Below are 24,445 nucleotides of genomic sequence, written 5' to 3' on the forward strand. Positions count from 1 at the left end.
GAAGTGAATACAGAGAATGAATCAGATCGAGAGGGGAGTGATGTGGAAGAGCAGGAGAGTAAGACAGGAGAGAGAGAGATTGAAGAAGTGGAAATGAATGGGGAAGAGAGTGGTATGAGTATAGAAAATGAGAGAATGGGTGTGCAAGAGGAGCAGGGAAACGGGGAGGCTCAGGGTGGACAGGGATACACAGCGTGAGAAAGGTGGATGCTCCAAGAGGAGGTGAGAGCATGTGTAGGCAGGAAAGTAATGGGATGATCAGGGATCAAGAGGAAACAGATGGAATTGCAAAGGGTTCTAAAATGAAGAAGCAGAAAGGGAAATGGCCCCAGTCCAGCATGGAGAGATCACATCGAGTGAGTGGTATCAGTGGAACTAGCTGTAGATCCAGAAATGAGTTGTTGTGTTTGTATACCAATGCTAGAAGTATAAGAAACAAGGCGGATGAAATGGTTGCACTAATTGCGTCTGTGCACCCAGAGATTGTCGGAATAAGTGAGACATGGTTAGATGAGGACAACATCCTGACAGGAATAGAGATGGAAAGGTATGATGTGTTTCGGGAGGATAGCAGGGGGTAAAAAGGGAGGGGGAGTGCTGTTGATATTAGAGAAAGAGTTATGTCAATACAAGGTAGAGATGCAAGAGGGAAATAGGGCCAGCGGTTTTGAGGCAGTATGGTGTGAGATAGAGGTGAATGGAATCAAATACTTGGTGGGATATTGTTATAGACCTGGTAATGTGGATGGTGGTGATAGTGAAATATATAGTCAAATAAGCCAAGCAAATAAGAAAAGGGTGATCATTATGGGTGATTTTAATTATGGCAATATAGACTGGAATGAAGAGATAGCAACTGGAAGTAAAGAAAATGAGTTTCTTGAGTTTTTGAGGGATAACTACCTCAGACAGTATGTAACAGAGGGCACACGAGGATTAAGGGTCTTGGATTTGGTCATCTCATCGGAGGATGTAATTATCAATGAGTTGTCAAATCCACCAGTTGGTGAAAGTGACCATGAGGTGATTACTTGGGTGGTTGCCAGCAGTGCAAGGACCCCTGTGAAAAAAGGGTATATGTGGAACTACAAGGGGGGTGATTATGAATAGCTCAGGAGACAGCTTGCAGGTGTAGCATGGAATGAGGAGTTAGCTGGAAAAGAGATCAATGCAGCTTGGGGGATTTTCAAAAACTACTTAGTAGATGCGATGTCTAAATGTATACCATGGGTGAGAAAGTTAAATAAGGTAGGTGTGAGATGGATGAATAAAGAGATTAAGCATGCAATACAGAGAAAAAGAATTTATGCTTAGTGTGGAGGCAGCATAAGAGAAGTGGAAGTAACCAATTTCATGAGGTCTACAAAGACCAGGCAAGGAGGGTGACTTGGTTGGTGAGAGAGTTCTTTCGATATGTAGCCAGCAAAAGAAAGAATGATTATGGAAGGATGACATTGATTGGAGGAAATGGTATAAAGACAGCTGTTGCAGAATGTGTGGTGGAGATACTTAATAAGCAGTTCATAAAGATCTTTCAATCTTGTGAATGTGACTTCATGGAGAGATTAAGGGCAGTTGATGATGGGGAGGAGAGACTGACTGTAAGTGTGCAAGAGGTTAATGGGAAGTTGAGTAAACTAGATGTAAATAACGCTGTGGGATTTGATAATATATCACCGCATATTCTGAAGGAATGTGCCAGAGAGTTGACACCTGCCTTGACATATTTTTTTAATACGAGTCTTGCACTTGGTTAAGTCCCTAAAGAGTGGAAGGAGGGCAAGATTGTGCCACTTCATAAAGGAGGCGATCGAACTCAAGCATCAAACTATAGGCTTATCTGTGTAAAGATAAGCCTGTAATTTGCAGATGTAATTTGCATAGTCTATTGGAGAGAAGGAAGAGGGGAGATATGATAGAGACCTATAAGTTGGTAAGGGGTTGTTATAGGATCAATGGTGGAGAAGTTCTACAGAGAATAGTGGGAGATCAGGGGAAAACCAGAGGTCATCCCTAGAAACTGTATAAAGTGGGTGTGAGTTGGGGAGTGAGAGGCAGATTTGTTTCGTGCAGAGTTGTGAGTGATTGGAATGCCTTGCCTGAGAGTGTGGTGTCTGCAAGGAGTTTGAATGTGTTTAAGACATGGTATGATGAGATGTGTGTGAGATAAAAGGACCTCCTAGATGAGTCTTTGACTCCATGAGGTGTTGTTTAATAATAATAATAATAATAATAATAATAATAATAATAATAATAAACAGCAGTGGCCCTAGTACAAAGCTCTGATGCATTTCACTAGTTTTTGCCTGTTATCTTCTTCTCTATCCATGCCACTAACTTCATATCCATTCCAACTTTTGCAATAGTTATCCATGTGACATTCTGTCAAATGTCTTTGTAAAGTCCAGAAGCATCATGGTAGCCATTTCCCTTATCCATTACAATTGTCACTCTGTTATGACATGTGAATAAATTACCAATGACCTACCATTTACAAAGGTTAGTGTGTGTGTGCCTACCATAGAATATCATGTTCCTTTTCACCCATACCTTATTCTACATTTAACCAACTTTTTCAATACCTTAACCACAGAGGCATAGCTAGAGGGGGGGGGGTCTGCCCCGGGCAGCACTTTCAACCTTTTTGAACTTTTGCAGTTAATTCTAAAGTCTCGAGAACTCAGTTTCAACTATTGTAATACTACAGTTTTCATCACAATTGCTGTAAGTATTGCTAGTTGTGAGAGGAGTTTTTCTAAAAAAAATTGATTAAGAATTACCTACATTACTAATGAAATAGACTTCAACAATATCATCGACAATTTTGCTAACAGAAAAGCAAGAAAAATAACATTTTAGAATGTTGAAATTAAAGTTTTACTTCAAAAATAAACATAGTGTTTTAATTAATGTCCCTATACGTCATTTTGACTTTTTGTAGTATTTTTGGTGTGTATTGAGAGGGACGGCAAACTCAGGGATTGCCCCGGGCAGCAAAAGCTCTAGTTACACCACTGTTTAACCACCATTCTGGTCTGCAATCATAATCTGCTAATTCTGCCTTAGAGCCTCGTTTATATAATGGTACTATCTTAACCCTCATTCCACTTCCAGGATTTACATGGGTTCTCTTGTACATTCTCATAACATTATATTTGTTACCCTTTTATTTTATTCATGCTTTTGCTCTACTAACAAAGATATTTCACATGTAAATTTTTGTTTGCTCACACTTGGGTAAAATAAGAATGAAATCAAGAATTTCTTGTCATTTATAATTTACTTTCTTTCCCAGCAAAAGGGGAAAAAATGTAAATTAAAGATGCCAAGAAATTATATTCTTGGTTTCATCCTTTATCCAAGTGTAAGCAAACAAAGTTTGCACATGAAGCCACTTCATGACTGGGCTACTTGTATATAGAGGCTAATGACTTCACATCGATTGCCTTAGTATCCCATAATGCAAAGCACATAACCTTACAAACATCTATAATGCTAAGCATTATGGGAAGGTCACTACCCAGACATCATCATCTATTCATCTTTTCAATATCTATCTCTAATCCAGAGTATTTTTTTCATAATAAGGTGTGACACTTTTGACTACTTGTGTATGGAAATATGACTTCTGCATTACTTCAACCTTGGTATCACTTCTGGGTCTGGTTTCCACTGATGAGACCTGAATAAAGGTTGAAACCAGTCTGGGTAGTGTCTCTACACATAATGCTTAGCATTATACATGTCCATAAGGATATGGGCTTTGCATTATGGCATCATCTATTCATCTTTTCAACATCTATCTGTAATCCATGGAAAAAATGTGCTATAGTTATCTCTAATCCAGAATCTTAATAATTTTGCTATTTATACATGAAAATACAATATCTGTCATTCAATGACAACCCTGTGCTACTAGAGTAGAACAAGTTCCTTTTTGGCCACTGGCTAGAGCCAACATTTTGGCACAGTGGTGGATTTTTGTGTACTCCTGATCACAGCTGAGATTTATCAGTGTTGTTCAGCATACCAAAGGTAGAGTATTCTGGAATGATTTATCTCCATGGATTTTCTTGTACATTCTGATAATACAGTGATCTTTTTAGATCACTCAGTTTTTGGAACTCCCTATACCTTTTCCACTCTCAGTTAACATTGAAATTATGAAATTAGTCTGATAGTGACTGACCCTTTCCATAAGGAGCATTATATATATACTAGAGGGGTCCCCCCCCCCGAGTTCTGGACTGGTAGGCCGGTTCTCCTTGAATTCTGATGATTCAAATTTTTGAAGACTCAAAAAGCCCCCCCCCCCCAAGTTCCAGACTGGTAGGCCGGTTCTCCTTGAATTCTGATGACTTGAATTTTGAAGACTCGAATTCAGGGTTTCAAAACGTTTAAAAAAACGTGACATACATACAGACATGACATACAAACGTGACATAAAAAAAGGCTTATCATTTTATATATATAGGGTAGATTTAAGAAATGATATGCATTATGGAATATGAGAGCAACCTGATGTAAAATCAACTGACTCATATACAAGTAGCCTAGTTGTGAAGATATTTCACGTGAAAATTCTTGTTTGCTCACATTTCCTGTCCAATGAAAAATTCATTACACTTAAAACAGGCTTCAGCATCTTGAAAACAAATTAATTTCTGTTAGATTTATTACTCTTATTACTATCACTGGTCCTCCATAGATTCAAAGACTCATCACGGGAAGTCCTCACTGTCACAGACAATACTCATTCCACAGTGCCTTACAAACTAGTTCACTGCTTCTAAACTTACCATGTGGTCAAGCAATGCAATTTACTCATGAACCATTCTTAACAAAAAACCTACTCCTCACTCTTTTGCTCTCCTTAAACAACTCTGAGAGATAGTCTGTTGTTCTATGACAATCTCTCTTCACTTTATAAAACCCTTCACTGTATAAAAATGTACAAGTATCAAATCATATCAGTATCACTTCTCTTCCTCCTCCTCTCACTAAATTCTGCAAATGGCATTCTTTAGGCAGTCTTTGTGTCCAACATTTGGAAGGCATAAAGTCATATTTTAGCTACATTTCTCCATACAATTTTCCAAAATATATTGAATGAGGTATGGGGAAAAGAATATAAAAATATCAGGAATAGGTAGATATTAGTAAGATAGTTTATGGAGGGAATAGGGAACATGAATTTATGAAGGACAGACCTTCCATTAATAATTTACTTACTTTTTACTATAGAGGCACAGGTCAGTTGGATAAAGGAAATGGCCAGTGCCATGATAGTGATAGACATTGTAAAAGCATTTGACTGGATACCAGATGGAACTGTATTCATAAAATGGAGCAAATTCCAATGGATTGAAGCTAGTAACATGGATAGAATAGCACTGATGGACAGTTACTTTATAGTAATTACATATGGCAGACGAGAATCAAAGAGAAGATTAGGTGGCTGTGTGCTGCAGGACCCTGTAGCTGAACCGCTGTTATTTAATTTGTAAATGAACAATATAGGAAACAGAGGGGGAATATACATGCAAAACTAGGGAGGGGTAATAATTAATAATAATAATGGAAAAATTCTGAAAAATGATTTGAATGGACCGACAATGAGAAGAGAGGGAGAAGGATGAGAGTTTTCAGTTTAAAGTGGCAAAACATAAAAGAATTCATTTTAGGATAAAAAGATTTCAAGCTGTGTATTACACTGATGGAAGTGAAATGAAGAAAATTGACAAGATTGGGACTATGGGAGTGATAGTGGATAGGGAACTGAAGTTCAAAGGAAATATTGAAAAGTAGTTAAAGTAACTCAAAGGATTGCTTGGATGATGAAAACAAGAACACACTGAAAGTAGAGATTAGGAAATTATTATTCCTCTCTATAAGGCTTTGTAGAGCCACATCTGCACTACTGTATGCAGATTTATCTGCAAGGTTTCTTAAGGACATAGAGGTATTTGAGAGGATTCTAGATAAACATGAATGATTAAATGATGACTGCTCTATGAAGTGGAACCATGATCTTTAAAATATTTGAGGATCATGTTATGCTCTATGAAATATTCTCTTAAATTAATCTTACAACAGATTACAAAGTTTAGTTTATAGACAGAAACACAGGATATAATAGAAACATATAAGTTACTAAAGGGACCTTATAGAGCAGATGCTGCAGAAATTTTCAATGCATGACAGGAAAAGAAAGAGAGAAAACAATAGTTCATTTTACTGCCTCAGTATTGTCTTCACATATATTGATTATATTCAACACATGGTGGCTGCCAGTTTTACTACTACACCTAGTCCTCCCCATTTAAAGACTATGTTACTTCGTAACCTAGTTCATGATTTAGTAGCTTGCTATGCATGAAGTATGTACACAACCTGATGTATAAAAATGTGGCAGGTGTGAGACAGGAATGTGTGTACAAAATGTAGGCAGGCAGCAGGAGGTACTGGGAGACATGAATGTCTCAATCTTGGGATTTTCTAGCAGCGGAGGGAGTACTTTGGAAATGGGTGATTTTTCAGTTTGTAGATGCCAGTAGTGTGTTGGAGGATGGAGAGAATGTTAGACCTACATATATATTTATCCTTGGGCAGTTTAGTGGATAGAGATGGTTTCTCTGATGGCTATGATTGTGTTTGTGAATGTCAATTGAAAGCAGAATGTATATATAGAGAAACAGAACTCCTGAGAAAGGAGATGGAAGAAATGAAGACTGAGTTGAGGATGGTGAATGAACATCTTGAAAGGATAGAGAGGTTGGCCAGTGTAAGAGGAATGAGAATAGATGCAAAAGAATGGCATCAGAGAGTAAGGCGAGAGAATGGGAGAGACAGAGGAAGAGAGTAAACTACAGAAAGTCATGAGAGTGTAGAAGCAAGGCATCAGAGAGAAAGAGAGAGAGAGAGAGAGAGAGAGGAAGGCAAGAGAATGGGAGAGACTAGAAGAGAGGAAATTTCAGAAAGACAAAAGAGTGTGGAAGCAAGGGATAGAGAGGTGAGAGGGAGGAGAGAAAGTGGAATAAAAAAGGAGACAGAGAGAGAGAGAGACTGGAAAATGTAAGACTCAGGGATGCCAGTGAAAGAAGGATGAATGAATCTGTTCGGAGTATCATGTATGGAGATTCAATGATGCATAATAAAGTACTAGAGGAGTGCTTGCCTGGTGAAAGATAGAGTGTGGCAATGGCAGTGAAGAGGGGTGAAAGTGTGGAGGAGATGATAGTAATAATGGTTGGAACAAGTAATGTGAGAAGAAGCATGAATTGGTTAGCATGAGATTTGAGAATCATGTTAGACACAGTGCAACAGAAATATGCAAGAGGAAATATAGTGAGTGTGTTGCCCTGCGATGATAATCTGGAGTGAAGGAGATACAAATGAGATATAGCAAGAACATGCAGGAAAACTGGTCTCCCTACACTGTATAAAAATGTACAAGTATCAAATCATATCACTATCACTTCTCCTCAAAGTGTGGAGAAGAGAGCAATATGCAAGGGATGGATGATATTTGAATGCAGAAGGGCATAGGCATTTGGAGAGACTGTTGTTTCTGGGCAAGTGAGTATGTCGGGAAAGGGAAACTAGAGCTGCACAGGTGGACTGTTGCAGGGATGGCCTCGTGAGGATAGTGGCTTGAGAAATGTGGTTGTGTACACTATATTACATAGTGAGGTAAAATATGAGGGGAGTAATAATGGCTATAAGAATATCTGCAATACACTGTTTTTTCTGTATACAAATGCTAGGAGCATTAAAAATAAAGAGAACTTGTTTGTGGTATTGATTGAGTCAGACTCTGCAATGGTTGTTGGTATCAGTGATCCTAGTTAACTGACTAGGATGTTCTAATAGGGATAGAAATCAAAGGGTATAGCATATTTTGGCAGGATAGGGAAGATAAACATGATGGTGGCACAAACTCATGATAAGAGATGAATTGTGCGCTCTCGGGGCAGAGAATCTCAGTGGAAATAACACTAATTATTTTGAGAGTATATGGTGTGTGAGATAGATGTTTATAAGACAAGATATTTAGTGGGATGTGGCTACAGACCAGAGAATATGGATAGTGACGAGCAGGAAATGTTTAGGCAAATTATTTTATTAAGTGCAAAGTGAGCAATCATTATGGAAGACTTCAACTATAGTGATATCAACTGGGCAGAGGAGATAGCATGGAGTAATAAGGGAACTGAATTTTAGGATTTGTTGAGAGAAAACTGTCTTAAGCAGCAAGTGATGGAGGAAACATGAAGAGTGAGAGTTTTGGATTTGGTTATAGCATCAGAGGATCTGACTGTGACTGAGATGACATACTTTCTCCCCATTGATGAAAGTGACTATGTAGTCCTGACTTGGAGGATGAATAGACATGGAGGTATAAAAACAGAAGGAAGTTATGTGGAATTATAAGGCAGGTGGCTATCACAGACTTAGAAACTAGGACTTAGAAACTATCACAGACTTAGAAACTAGGACTTAGAAACTATCACAGACTTAGAAACTTAGAAACTTGCAGCAGTACAATGACTGAAAGAATTTTAAGAAAGAGGGGTCATTAGTGCATGGGAGATACTTAAAAAAAATTGTTGACAGCAGTAACAGATTGTACGCCTCGAGTGAGGAACATAAAACAATTTAAAGTGAAATGGATGACAAAAGGAATAAAAGGGGAATTAAAGTATAAAAAACAGATCATGGAAGGCATAAAGATAGAGAGAGAGAGAGAGTGGAGGGAAGTTTCATGAGGAATATAAGCAACAGTCTAGAAAAGCGATTAGTATTGTATGGAGAGAAAAATTAGAATGTGAGAAGAGACTGACACTGCAATTCAAGGAGAATCCCAAGGAGTTTTTCGCTATATAGTGAGTAGGGGTAAAAATGATAGTGGATGGATTATCTTGCTGGGTGGAGATGGTAAGTATGTGACCAAAGCAGATAACACAGTTGAATTATTTAATGATCACCTGATTAGTGTTCCATTCTGCTACTACAGATTTTATTCCTAGAAGGATAATTCCTATAGTATTCATTCTCTTTATTTTTAATGCTCCTAGCATTGTATACAGAAAAATCAGTGTATTGAAAGTATTCTTATAACCATTATTACTCCCCTTATACTCCACCTTGCTCTGTAATATAGTGTACACAACAACATTTCTCAAGCCATTATTCCCATTCCCATATAAGGCTATCCCTGCAACATTCTACCTGTGCAGTTCTAGTATCGCTGTCCTGTCCTCACTTGCCCAGAAACAACATTGTCTCCAAATGTGAATGAAGAAGATGTATTCTGAATACTGAGTATACTGAATATGGGGGGGGGGGTTAGACTAGCCAGAATTTCATGATGTGTTTTAAGGGAATATGCTATGGAAATGAACTGTACTATTAACTTGGCTGTTTAAAGAAATACTTGCAATGGGGCAGGTTCCTGAAGAATGGAAGGAGGGTAAGAGTGGTTGTAGAATGGAGGTATCAAACTATAAGCTCATTTCTGTTTATTCCCTAGTTGTTAAAATTTTGGAGAAATTGGTGAGAACTCATATATAGAATTGGGCAAATTAGGGGTAATGTTATTTATGTAGGCAGCATGGATTTGTTAAAGGGTGCTCTTGTTTTAGTAATCTGTGGCTACCTTTTACAATAGAGTAACAAGAGCAGTGGATGATGGTAAGGCATACACCATCATTTTTTTTTAATTTTTCAATGGCATTTGAAAGAGTGTGACATGACCAGTTGATTTTTCAGTTGCATCATATGGGTTTGGATATCAGGGTAGTGGACTGGATTGCTGACTGGTTCCCCATATCTATCAAGTGGAGTTCTGCAGGGAGTATTATTGTCACCTGACTACAGGGAGATGTTCAACTGTTTGCAGTTGATGTGAAGCTTGGGAGTATTATTAGTGTTAGTGCTGATGCTTTGGCTCTTCAAGAGGATTTGAATAAGCTGGAAGTGTGAGCAAGGGGGGGATATCACTTTAATGCAACTAAATGTAAAGTTTTAAAATTTGGGATCCACAGATGGGTGATTCATACTCAGTGGTATTATACTGCAAGAAGTGGAGGAAGTAGACCTTGGGGTGGATAGAGATTTAAAGTTCAGGGTCATACTGCAAAGGTTGTAAAGACATCTCAGAGAATTGTGGAAATGTTGAGGAGAACACTGACCACGAGAGATAAAAGTGTGCTGGTCCCATTGTATAAAGTTTTGATCAGACCACATCTGAATTTCTGTGCTCAGATTTGGTCACCAGGATTTGAAGGTGATGAAGTAAACTTGGAGAGGGTGTACAGACGGATAACAAAAATGATATCAGGACTCTACATTGTTGATTATGAGATTAGACTAAGAACATATAGACTGCAGAGTTTGGTGGATAGAAGGCAAAGGGACATTTAAGCTGTTGAAGGGTTATTATTGTATCAACACTGAGGAGATTTTTTCATATGGTAGAATGAGGAAAAGGAACAAGGACAATAGGCCATCCCCAGAAGTTGCAAAAGAAGGTGGAGAGTAAAAAGGAAAGAAGTAAGTTTTTTGCATGGAGATTGGTAGAAGAATGCATTATATGAGAGGGTGGTGAACATGCAGATTGTGAATGATTTTAAAGAGTGGTATGATAGACTTTGTGTTTACTATGTTGACCTATCACGATGAGTCTTGTGACTTCATAGAGGTCATGAAAATAACAGACAGATGTTCTGGAAGTTGTGTTAGAATGTGTTTAACAAGGATATGAGGAATTTATTTTTTGCTTGGAAAAATTTCTTTGCTTGAAAAAGTGGAATGTGTTGCTGAATATATCACGTGTGGTTGTTAATGAATGAGTGTAAAGAGATGCATGATACTCGTATATGAATATTGTATGAATAATGGTTGGTTTTTGTCCCCAGATAAGCCTTTGGATTCCATGCATGTTCCAGTATAATAATAATAATAATAATAATAATAATAATTAATAATAACATTATTATTATTATTATTATTATTATTATTATTATCAACATCTGAACTCCAAGGAGTCAGAGACTCATTGTGGGAGGTACACAATGCTCACCCAACCATGCCTTAAACTGATTCAATGTATCTACATTCACAACATACTCAGGCAATGCATTCCACTCACCAACCACTCTCAATGCAAAGAACCAACTCCTCACTCCTCTGCTCACTCCCTCCTTATAGTTTCCAGCAATGGCCTCTTGTTCTACCCAACTCTCCCATTCTATGAAAAATCTCTTCCATGTCAACCTGATAACAACCACCTGACTAGTTTATATCTCAATCATATCCTTCCCCCTCTTTTTTTCCTATTCACAAGGCTTCGTGATTTACATTCTCTCAGTCTGTCCTTATACTCTCCATTCCAAAGACCACTGACAACCTTTGTGAATCTTCTCTGGACCCTTTCTAACATCCAATGTGACATCTTCACAACTTGTGCAATGTGACCCTTGAATATCAAGTCATTGTTCAACCACCACTCCCAGATCTCCATCTTATCTACCTCCTTTAATGCTTCCCCAACAAGTGTGTATACTTTGCATCCCATCGTTGCTTACTAAATTTCGAACCCTTATGCTTTGCAACATGCACCAGACAGGAATATTCTTCATCTCCTTGAAAACTAGGTGAACAAATCTGTATGTTGTGTAGTCCATATGTTGCCAATGAAAGCATTATATAATGGAATTATTAGTATTATTATAAATTAATTAATATTATTACAAGAGGCATATCCATAGAGTGCAATGACTTATTATGAAGGGTCCACACTAACTCTACTCACACAATAACAATCATACCTCTGCTTGAACTTGTTCACAGACACTCAACTCACAACATACCCTCCCAATTCATTTCACTAATTCACTACTCTAAACAAAAAATCTAGCCCTGACACTCTTGTTAACCACACCTTTCAAACAAAACCTTTGACACTGGAGAATACAGAAGAGAAATAGAGAATGGAAAGAATTAGATACTACAGAAAATTACAGTTTCAGATGAGAGAATACATCTGTCTATAATATAATAATCTGTGCTTACCTCAAGGTAAAGCCAATGACGTTGAACACTTATTGCTGTCTCTAATGTTTCTTGTATTTGAGATATGGAACACTCTAATTTATCAACATCTTGAAAAAAGGGTGCCACATGTGCTGACACTTTTACACTTGAAAGCGTGATCTGATTATCTTCCACAAGCTGAAAAATATCATCGCTAGGATGCAAACCAAAAATATCCTTGTATGGTATAACTTCTAGTTGCACAGATTCCCATGTGGTTTTAATATCTTGAATAGTCTAAAGGGGAGGAAAATTATTTAAATATATAAATGAATGGACAGATAGACAACTAACTTTTTTTTGTTGTTGTTAAACTATTTTTGCATTATATACCAAATATATTATTTCACAATTGTCATATATCCAACCATATATTGTTGGAATACCAACTAATATTTTTAGAATACCAAGAATACGCTCTTCAAAAATACCTTTAACACAATAGAAAAACATATACCTGCTTCAATTATGTCAATTTTCTGATAACAGCATCATCATGATATAATTTAAAAAAAAAAAAAATTGAGAGATTCAGTCTTTTAAAACTGGCTATTTTCTTACAATAAAAAACAAAAAACACATCCATAGAAGATCAAAATCATAAATGTGACATGTCAAACATATTTAATGTTAGCATTCCATTGCTTTACATGGTTTTTAGGTGATTATTATTGTAGAAAATATCTGATATACTGCACAAATGAATAAAGGACTTCCAAATGTTATGCAAAATGATGCCTTGATTTTTGTTTAGACAACCATACAAGGATATAACCTCACTAGATTTATTGAAGATATGAGGCAGGCAATGATCTTTCAAATAAAGCATCAAAACTGATGACCAGTCCATTTCATAGTTCTGTAAAAACACAGGTAGTAAAACCTGTCCTTGTATTTGTTGTTTATGTCACTGTGATATTCATTTTCCTGACTTTCATAAATTCTCCTGGTATCATCTATGTAAGTCTAGTTACAAGAACACAGGATCATAAACAGAAGGACATGCGTGATAAAGGATATGTCTGTAAAATAGATCACAAGAGGCTTTGAATCATAGATGCTAACATCTCTTAAAGCTATATGTCAGGCAGTCACACCATAAATAGTTTCTCTCTTTACCGAAGAGAGGAAGCATTTATATCTAATGTCAGTGATGCCAGGTGTAGGGTGAAACTTTCCAATATTCAGGAAAACCATTCTGATATTCCAGCTAATATCAATGTGATGCCTTTATATACAAATTTACCAATAGAAAAAGAGCTATTTCTTACAGAGAAGAAACAACTTTAAATGAAAGATAAGATGTGTATCCAACTATGCATTTTAGCTATGGGCTCTCTATTCACCATTGATCACGAACTTACATGTGGAGAAGTTTGAAGAGCCAGCCTTGTCACAAGCTATTCTGAAACTAGTCACATGGCAGCATTACACAGTAATATCTTCATCATTTGGATTTGGATAACCTAACTGTTTTTTTCTGAATGGACTCTGTCAAAAAATAAAGCTCACCACTGGAACAGAGAAGGATAAAATTTCCCCTTCTAGATATATTAATCATTCAAGAGGTAAATGGTAGTATAGCACTGAATGTTCAAAGAAAGTCTATTTGTCTTGCTAAGTTTCCACTCTCCATATTAAAAACTTACTTCTTATCCTTTTACTTACCACTTCCTTTTGCAACTTCCAGGGATCCTTGCTCACTGCAACACTAATAAAGTGATCATTAAATAGCTCAATTATGTCATCTGCATTGATCACCCAACTCCCATCTCCATCTACTATTATTCTTCCTCCTACTTGCCTTGAAAATGGCACAAACTCATTCCCTTTATTCCTAATGCTCCTAGAATTTGTATACAGAAACACTAGTGCATTGCCAGTATTCTTATAGCCATATAGCCATTATTACTCACTCATAGTTACCCTGGCTCTGTAATACAGTATGCGCTCTCCCATTTCTCAAGCGACTATCCCCATAAGGCCATCCCTGCTACATTCCACCCATGCAATTCTAGTTTCCTGTGGCTTACACACTCACTTGCCCAGAAAACAAAAGTATCTCCAAAATGTCTGCACCTTTCTGCATTCGAATGTAATCCATCTCCTATATACAGCTCTCTTTTATCCTCAAATATATACTCCACACATCTACATATTCCAGACTTCTTTTCCTACTCATTCTTGCCATCATCTCCATTATCACTGCTCATCTCCTCCATTCCACATTATCATACCTGGGCAACCTGCTCACCATCTTTCCTCAGACACATTGCTACTGCATGATCCCTAACATCAACCTCAACTCTTGCGCCACAATATACAAACAACAAGTGTTGCAATGAACATAGGACCTGGAGTCTTAACGTACCCTCTGACATTGAATAAATAGGTTTTGAGCTGATCTTAAAATGTTCGTTATCTCTGAATTTTAGGAAAATTAATGCAGCCATACTTGTTCAGGTTTACAGTGTCAATGTCAATGCTGACTAAAAATAGTCTCACTGATGTGTAACGATTTTTATATAGTACATTATAGAAGAGGCAAGAGGCATTATAGAATAAACAAGAGATTAAACATAAGAGGAATAAACTGAGGAGAATTACAGACTTGCATCGGAATGTGAGTAAAAATGGGAAGAAAGATTTGAAAGAAATATCAAATGACTTGAGAGTGGCAATGCACGGAGATTCAACGATAAGAAGTGTGGTGAATGAAAAGGTGCACAAGATCTGTTTTCCTGGAGGTAGAATTAAGCAGAGTGGTTGAAGCATTGGATAGAGGAGCATGCGAGCAAAAGAGTTGGTATGAATGATTTGACTGGTAACAAGAAGAATGTGAGGAGGGATGTCATGAGGCTGTTAAGGAGAATGAAAGATAACAGTGTGGTAGGTAAGGTAGTCTGCATGTTGGCCAGTATAATAGTTACAAGGCAAGCAAAGATTATGAATGATATGCTGTTATGTGAGGAGAAAGGAGCTCATCTCGTGAATGTGTGGGATGAGTTTGAGGGGTGGATAGAGCTATATAAAAGAGATGGGCTACATTTGAATGGATCTGGTGTGAATCAGTTTGAGAAACTGTAGTTGCAATAGAGAATGACCAAAATGGATGTAAGACCTGAGGAAATAAGAGGCATTGTGGAAGAGCAGGAGAGTAAGGTAGGCAAGTTTGTGAATGGAGAGGTGAGTAGCACGAGTGAAGAGAATAAGACAGAAGGATCACAGAGTGGACATGGAAGTGGGGGGTGGATGGGGGGGGGCACTGCATGAAAAGTGTAGATGATGGTTTCAGGAGATATGTGCATATGCAAGAAAGAGTTAAGACAGTCAAGGATGTGGGGATTACATTTAGATCTGGAGAGGAATGTAATATGAGTGATGATAGACAGGAATGAACATGAGAGAGAGAGAGAGAGAGAGAGAGAGAGAAGGAGTCATCTGAGAAGTGGGTTAGAGGGACTTGTTATAAAAACAGAAATGAGCTAGTGTGTATACAAATGCTAGAAGTATTCTAAACAAGGGGGATTGATAGAGTTCATTCACCCAAAAATTGTTGGTATAAGTGAGACATGATTGAACAAGAATGACATTCTGACAGGAATAAATATGGAGGGATATGTAGTCTTTTGAGAAGACAGATAAAGCAAAAAGGGAAGAGGAGTGTTATTGATGATGGCAGAGGAGTTGTGCTGATGTAGGGTGGAGATTATCATCATTATCTGTTCATTGGGCATCCACAGATGCTGTATGGTCACTCCGATGCTCGGCGATGTGCCACATCAGACTTCACCATGTAGTCCTGTAGTATGTTTTTTCTGGAGGCTTCAACTCTCTGAAGATCAGTCACCCCATACACACCACCACCCATCCATCTCATTGACGGTCTACCCCTTCCTCTTTTTCCTGGAAAAAGAGGAAGGGGGTAGACCTTCTATTGCTGTTCTTCTATTATTTATCCTCTATTACTGTTCTGAGAAGTCCTCCTTCCATTTGTAGAATCTCTCAATGTCCTCTTTGAAGACATTCTACAACTAGAAATTGCTGAGGTACCGAAGCAGGATATACTCATCATTGGAGGAGACAGGAATGCAAAGATTGGCAGAAATAACACAGGATGGGAAAAGGTTATGGGAAAATTTGGATATGGAAAAAGAAATGAACGCAGAGAGAGATGCTTCTGGAATTTGCCACCGATAACAACTTGATGATTGTTGTAAATGGACATGCTGTTTCTTTGATGGCAGGCATAGGAATATGATCGACCTGTATTAATAGATCAGAAATGGAGAACATCAGTTCAACAGTGTAGATCATTCCAAGGAGCTGACATTGATTTGGACCACAGCTTAGTGATTACGAATATAAGACTAAAACTGAAACAAAAATACAAAGGCTAGAGACATCTTAAGACTAAATGAAGACAGGCTAAGAACAGCATATCAAAACATACTGGAAACTAAACTTAAGACCACAAGTGAAAAACAAAATATAAACACAACAACAGAATGACTGACTATAGTACTAAAAAAAAGTAGAGGAAGTAATTCCTGAAAGAGAGAAGATCAATAAGAAACGGATAACCCAAGAAACCCTGAAATTGGTACAAGAGAAAAGAGAACTGAAACTTAAAGTAGATAATTCAGAGGCAACAGACCAGTTATACCATCAAAAATGTAATGAAGTATGGAAAGCAGCAATATCTGATAAAGCCAAATGGCTGGAGGACCAATGCAAAGTTGAAAAGTACTATGGAGAACACAAAACTAGAGAGGTATATAAACTTATAAGAAATGGCAATAGGAAGTGGCAAATAAGATCAATAGCAGTCAAAGATGAAGATGGTAAAGTACTGATGGACAAGACTGAAATCATACACAAATGGACAAGATATTGCAGTGAACTATATAAAAATCAACAAAATGATACTGCAACAAATCAAAGAACTAAAAGCAATCTCTCCACCAGCAGAGATCTCTGCAAATAACATCTTGGAAGAGGAGGTGAATAAGGCTATAAAACATCTCAAGAACAACAAGAGTCCTGGAAATGACAACATAATAGGTGAGATGCTAAAATATGGGGGGAGAATTGTAAAAGAAATGCATAAACTATGCAATGAAATATGGTGATCAGGGTATGCCCCCAAAGAGTGGAAAAAATTGGTCTTGGTTGTTCTCCATAAGAAAGACAGCTTTAGAATGCACCAATTACAGAACTATTGCACTAATGAGTCATCTTGGCAAAGTGCTGATGAAAATACTTACAGAATGCCTGATTCAAAAATATTGAAGTACAGTGCAACAAATACTCACACTAAGACTAATAGCAGAGAACACTTGAATAAAGAACAAAAAGATATATACTGCTGTTTTGTGGACTTCCAAAAAGCATTTGATAATATTGACCAAAATATAACATGGGCTATCTCGGAATCCTATGGTGTGGACAATAAATTGATCCGCCTGTTGAAAGATATAAACAGCCAAGCACAAGCAAGTCAGGATAGCAGGTGTGACTGGAGATTGGTTTGCCACTAGTCAAGGCACAAGACAAGGGGACCCAATATCACCAACCATCTTCGTCACATATCTGGGAAGGACACTAGATAAGATTAAAGAAGAAGGTGGAGGCATTTCAATAAATGGAATGAGAATAAACTACCTCTGCTTTGCAGATGACATCGTCCTGATTGAAGATGCAGCAATGCTGGAAAGGACACTGCAAACACTATACACAGAAGGAAAAAGATATGGACTAAATGTCAATTTTGAAAAAACTAAAACAATGATAATCAGAGAGCAGGAGTTACTGAACAAAGTTACCATTGAAGGATTTCAACTGGAAAATGTGGAACACTTCACATATCTTAGATGTCACATGATGCATGACTTGGACCCAAAAAAAGAGATAGCTATCTTAAAAACTATGGACAAAATATGAAAGTGCCAAGCTATAAAGATACACACTAAACTGCGCATTGTGAAAACTTGTATCTTCAGCAGCATGTTCTATGGATGCGAGGCCTGGGTACCTCTGAGAGAATCTGAAAGGAGGATATTAGCATTCAAGAGGAAGTACTACAGAAGGATCTTGAGGCTAAGCTGGATCCAGAAAGTGAATAATGAGGAAATCTATAGACAAATGCAACCAAAAAAAAACCTGATACAGAAAATAATCAACAGGACATCTATTTGGCCATATATGTAGAATGAATTCTACATCTATTTGGCCATATATGTAGAATGAATGATAAGAGAAAATTAAAAAGCATTGCTGTTTGGAAATTGAAGGAAAGAACAAAAGAAGAAGACAAACAGAAAATGGGGTGATGACATCGTCAAATGGTGCAAAAAGTCTAAACACAAATTGAGTTATCTTGCACAAAATGGAATGTAGTGGAAGAATCTTATCAAGACGGAATCGGACACTTACGGGCATTGAACCCATGGTTGTTGTTGATTGTTAAACAAACATAATGCAGAACTTGAGAACAGTGGAGATGGAGAAGGAACAATAGATGGTGAGTGAGCAGGAGGTATATGAGGAATTGAGTAAACTTGATGCCAACAAGGCTGTGGGACTTGACAGTATATCGCCATGTGTCTTGAGGGAAATTTCCAGGGAGTTAACAGCTTTAACGTACATTTTTAACAAGTCTTAGATTAGCCAAGGTCCCAAAGGAATAGAAAGATGGCAGAATTGTTCCACTTCATAAAGGAGGTGGCTATAGGCCAATCTACTTGTCTTGATTTGTGGTCAACAAGTTGGAGAAGCTAGTGAGGACAAGGATTCAGAACTAGGTGGACAACAGCAGAATTATCTTGAATGGGCAGCATGGGTTTGCTAAAGGAAGATTGTGTTTTAGCAATCTGCTTACTTATTATAACAAGGTGACAAATACACTGGAGAAGGGAGGGGGAGGATGCATATACAGTAGTATATTTAGATTTTGCAAAGGCTTTTGATAGATTGCACATGACAAACTAGTAGTTAAACTGGAACAGATGGGTTTGGATAGTAGATTAATACATTGGTTTGGAGAGAGACTGGCTGGCTGTCTGATAGGTGTCAACAGGTTGGATATGGAGAAGTGATATCTCAGAAGAGGAAAATCACTAGTGGTGTTCCCCAGGGATCTGGGGATCTGTTTTGGAACCACTGTTGTATGATTTGTATGTAAATGAGATTGGAAAGGGTTTAAATGGTGATATACAGTTGTTTTCAGATGATGCAAAGTTCAGGAGAGTTATAAGAAGTAGAGCAGATGTTGTAGCTTTGCAAGAGGACCTAAATAAACTGTCTGAATGGCAAGTGTGTAGGAATGTCAGTTTAATGCTGCAAAGTGGAAGGCTTTAAAATTTGGGTAGCAAAGATGGGATGCAAAGTATAGGATTGATGGGGATGTTTTGGAAGATAAGAGGATTTGGAGGTTGTGATGGATAGAGACTTGAAATTTTGTGGACATTTTGCTAAAATTGTGAGAACAATGCAGTTTATTATGGAAATGATGCTGAGAACACTGACATATAGAAGTAAGGATGTTTTGATTCCATTGTACAAAACTTTAATCAGGACACATATGGATTATTGTGTCAGATTTGGTCTCCAGGTTTTCAAAAGGATCATGAGATGTAGAGATGATTGATTAAGTTGGTTTCTGGTCTCTAGAATATGGAATATGAAGACAGATTAAGAGAATGTAAATTACAAAGCCTAGTGGATAGAAGGAAGAGGGAGGGAGACATGATTGAGACATATAAGCTGGCAGGGGGTAATTACAGATTAGAGTGGATGAGATTTTTCATAGAATACCTGGAGGCAGGGGGAAATGAGAGGCCATCCCTGGAAGTTGTGTAAGGTGGGTATGAACAGAGGAATGAGTTGTAGATTTTTTGGCATGTAGAGCGGTTAGTGATTGGAATGCATTACCTGAGAGTGTGGTGAGAGCATGGACAGTGAAAGTTGAGGTATGCTGATCTGTTCATGTGAGACTGGGACCTCCCAAGATGAGTCTCTTGACTCTATGGAGGTCTGTTGATAATAATAATAATATTAATTTTTCTTTCATCTAATTCTGTGTAAAAGGGCATCTAAAGCATGGCTTCATTAGTCCTGGCCCGCCATAATGGTACTGACAAATCTATTTCTTGTTCTTTGAAGAAAATATTAATAGATCTTGAGGTCTGTCCTGATAGGTTAAGTTGCAGTCATAGGGCACTTTGTACACTCTAGGACATAAGAGAAGTTGAGTAAATTAGGCTTGCTAGTTGGGTTTGAACTTGGTGTGAAAGTTATATTCATTTAGTATTTTAGCTATCTTTTCAGATGTACTTCAAATATATGGGACAGGAACAGTAGTGCTTTGGTTTTGTGGGTTAGGGGAGTTCAGGGGAGGGGTATATACTATTTTATCTATTTTACATGAATTGATTGCAAAATTGTGATGAAGATGGTCGAATTCTGTTGCAAATGCTGTGTCATAAGAACAAACAGCCCTGGCTCTGTGAGTTACTTTTAAAGATTCCATATTTTGCTGAAATAGATGATGGTATGATTATTTATGCAAAGATCTTCTAGTGTGTGCTTTAGTTTTATATAAATAGAAAATGACAGTGGACCACATGACTAATGCGACTGATGTATGAATGCAAAAAGAAAACTATTTGATTCTTTTTGTAATGTGAAGTGTATTTTAGGGCAGTATTTATGAGTTTAAAAAAAAAAAAAACATCTAAAGTAACTTGTCTGGGACAAGATAAAGCTTCCCTTAAATAATTCGATGCTTTTTTTTTTTTTTTTTTTTTAAATCTCAGTAATTTATCTAGGGCAGGGATGGCCAACCTATGGTGTATGCACCAAAAGTGGTTGTTTCGATGATTAGAAATAGCGTATTGGACCTTAATGATAATAATAAAAGAAATAAATTATTTATGCAAAAAAGTACTAACCAAAAACTAATTTGTAGAAAAAAAGCTAAAGCTTTTTTTAACGATTTTATTGTTTCATTTACATCTTTTGAACATTCACTTATTTGATCCTGAGGTGCCAAGCATTAGTAACAGCAATGCGTCGCAGGGTTTTGTCAGTTAGTTTACAACTGATACTTGTGCACCTCAATATCAATATTATTATTATTATTATTATTATTATTAACATCCATCTCACGATGAGTCTCCACAAAGACTCATTGTGGGAGGTACACAGTATTGCACATAATGCTCATCCAACCATACTTTAATATGAATCAATGTGTATACAGTCACAATACACTCAGGCAATGCATTCCACTCACCAACCACTCTCCATGCAAAGAGCCTGCTCCTCACTCCTCTGCTCATACCCTCTTTATACAGTTTATTATTATTATTATTATATTATAATATAATATAATAATTATAATAATAATAAGTTCTCCCTCCAGGGAGTTCAAGGGCTCATCGAGGGAAGGCACCTGCTCTACAACTCTGTCTCACCATTCAATCACCAACTGACCACAACTACACAAACACACCATCTACCACTGACCAGTACTGGTATTTCCACAGACAATCACAAACATCCATGCCCACGGTGGGATTCGAACCCACAGCCTTTTGGCTGGAGAGTGGATACGCTATCCATGCAGCCAATCAGGCTGACAAAATAATTAATGCCAGCAGCACCCAGGGTTCCCAGGTGGTCACCCTCCCAAGTACTAACTGGGCTCAGGTTTGTTTAACTTGAGTGATCAGACGAGATTAATCCAATTGGGTTCAGGAGAAACAATAATATATGCTGGAAACAAAGATGAGAATAGTGCACATGCAAAAGGAGTGGAAATAATAATGTCAAGTAAAGCAAGAGCTGCAATGATAGAATTGGAACCAATTACAGAAAGATGCATAGGAGCATGATGAGCAGATGCCATCCTTGGGTTGAAAGGAGTAGGCAAAGAGTGTGTAGTTTGAAAGGGTGAGATAAATAGTGCTGGGGGAAGAGATGAGATTTGAGTTTCTCCCAGAAAAAGTAGGTAGGGCTTGGTAGACTGAAGGTGGTAGTGGACACTATTAAGGTTGGAGTACTTTCAAACCAATCTGGCCGGTGACACCAGTGGCCAGATCGGTTTGATTCCAGCTGTTTCTAGCGATGACCTCTTGATCTACCCCTCCACACCATCTCATTCTATGAAAAATCGCTTCCATCTCCACCTGATAACAACCTCCCTGACTAGCTTATAATGTCTCAATCATATCCCCTCTCTTTCTCCTATTCTTATTCTCCTATTCAGATTTGTAAATCTTCTCTGGATCTTTCCAACATATCCTCATTACCCTGAAAACCCAGCGACCAGATCTGTGGACAATAATCCTTATGAGGCTTGATCATACAATGATTAGGGTCCTCCAGATCATTGTCATTATCCAATGTGATGTCTTCACAACTTGGAGAATGTGGCCCCCGAATTTCAGGTCCTTGTCCATCACTACTCTCAAATCTCTCATTTCCTCTACCTCCTTTAAATTTCCCCACCAAGTGTATACTTTGCATCTCATCGTTTCTTACCAAATCTCAAAACTGCAAACTTAAACTAACAGTTCCACTTACCTGCCCATTAATGTAATCTATTGAAGTCCTCCTGCAAGGCCATAACATCTGATTGACTCTGCATTGCTTTCCCCAATTTTGAATCATCTGTTAAACCCATCCCAATATCATTAATATACAAATTGAACAACAATGGTCCCAAAACTGACCACTGCAGTGCACTACTAGTGACTTTCCTCTTCTTCTTATATCATGTCTATATTAAATATATTAATTTTAACATTTTTTTAATAAAATAAAGAGCCAAAAGGCTTCAGTTTGGCAATACAAAAATTATAAAAATCAAGTGGATATTGAATCCAGCATTATTTCAAAGCCAAATGTAGAAACTCTGAAAGTTTCATAAAAATAAATTGACTAGAGAGCTTATGAGAATATGCCCACTGACATCTACAAGTTACCCTAGCGCAGACCACTTTAGAAAACATGCACGCTGGCAGGTGTACATATACAGCAATCCTTTGATTAATGCACCTAATGAGTTCTTTAAAACAGGTGCATTAATCGAAAATGCACTAATGAACATAATAACCTATGGGAAAAAGTATAATTCATTCCTCAAATTTCTTTTTTGACCCTTAATTTTTTTATAAAAGAATTAGGGTATGTCTCAAGGCCTAGGTAAAGGAAAACCATGAAGCTGAAAGACAATAAAACATATTCATAATATAAATTTATTATTCTACTTCTTAACAAAGAATTGAGCTAACGTAGTTTAGTGGACATTCTGTTTCTTTTTTTCATAAACTGACGGTTTGGCCCTATTGCCTCTTCTACTACTTCTGCAAATTTTACTGGTTCTGTCTTCATCAGGGTCAGTCTCTAAGCACTGCTGCTTAAAAACTTCAGTTGTACGAAAAATATTTTCAATTCGTTTCTGAAATCTCTTTGGGCTTGTCAGTGATTAAATTTTCTTCATATTCTTCAGGATCTTCCTGCTGTGCATCTAAATTTAGCAGGTCGGAATCACTCAACTTCTCAGAATGAGATTTAATTAACTTCGATTCATTTGAAATGCCTCTAAAATCATTTGCACAATGTAGAAGAATGTGCTTCCAAACAGCTCGCATATTGCTAGCAGTAATTTCATTCGACTTTGTGACTTTATAACCAGGCTGAGATTTCTCTGATTTGGCTAGAAAAGTCTTGGAAGGCATTCATTTTCCAAAAAAAAAAAGGCTGGTTTCATCAACATTAAATATTTGTTGATCACAATAGTCCCCTTACACAATTTTCTTCAAAATCTCTAGATATCTCCTTATCTGCACTTGCAGCTTCACCTGTGATTAGAACATTATGTAAGCTATTTCTGTTTTTGAAACGCTCAAATCACCCAGCACTAACGTCGAATTCTTCTTCTTTTCCATCATTGATAGCCCTCTCTTTCCAGGTTACAAAGACACAATGTTTTGATTTAATAAGGCCAGTGTTTAGCGGGATCCTTTTTGGTTACAATCTTCGATCCATGTAAAAAGATATCTCTCTAATTCAATCATTATAATACTTTGATTTCGAGTGCATGCATGGCGAACTTGAAGCAGCCTTCCTTTTTTCTCTTTGTATTCAGCAATTGATTCACCCATTTTTGTGTTCTAGTCCTATCTTTGCTCTGGACTCACCTTGTTCATTTTTCTTTATTATTTCAAGTTTTTCTTCCAATCAGATTACTTTTCCAATCATTTTCACACTTCTATTTTTTGCTCACTAATTCTTTTACTCATGATTAAAGGTTAGGAAAATAATTTTAAATAAAAAAGTAAGG

General features: G+C 37.3%; 1 protein-coding gene across 1 annotated transcript in view; it reads right to left on the reverse strand.

Annotated features, from left to right (window-relative positions):
• kl-2 (dynein heavy chain 2, axonemal kl-2) overlaps positions 1–24,445 on the reverse strand; it is a 1,497,432-nt gene that overhangs the window by 1,447,863 nt on the left and 25,124 nt on the right. The window contains exons 2-3 of the mRNA XM_090414156.1: positions 12,430–12,527; positions 12,076–12,333 (exon numbers count right to left, since the gene is read on the reverse strand). Coding sequence (XP_090270282.1) covers positions 12,076–12,333; positions 12,430–12,527 — 356 coding nt within the window. The remainder of the gene's footprint in view (positions 1–12,075; positions 12,334–12,429; positions 12,528–24,445) is intronic.

Source organism: Typopeltis vanoorti, chromosome 24, assembly GCF_054136105.1.
Source record: "Typopeltis vanoorti isolate ZY-2024b chromosome 24, IOZ_Tvanoo_1.0, whole genome shotgun sequence".
Taxonomy (NCBI): domain Eukaryota; kingdom Metazoa; phylum Arthropoda; class Arachnida; order Uropygi; family Thelyphonidae; genus Typopeltis; species Typopeltis vanoorti.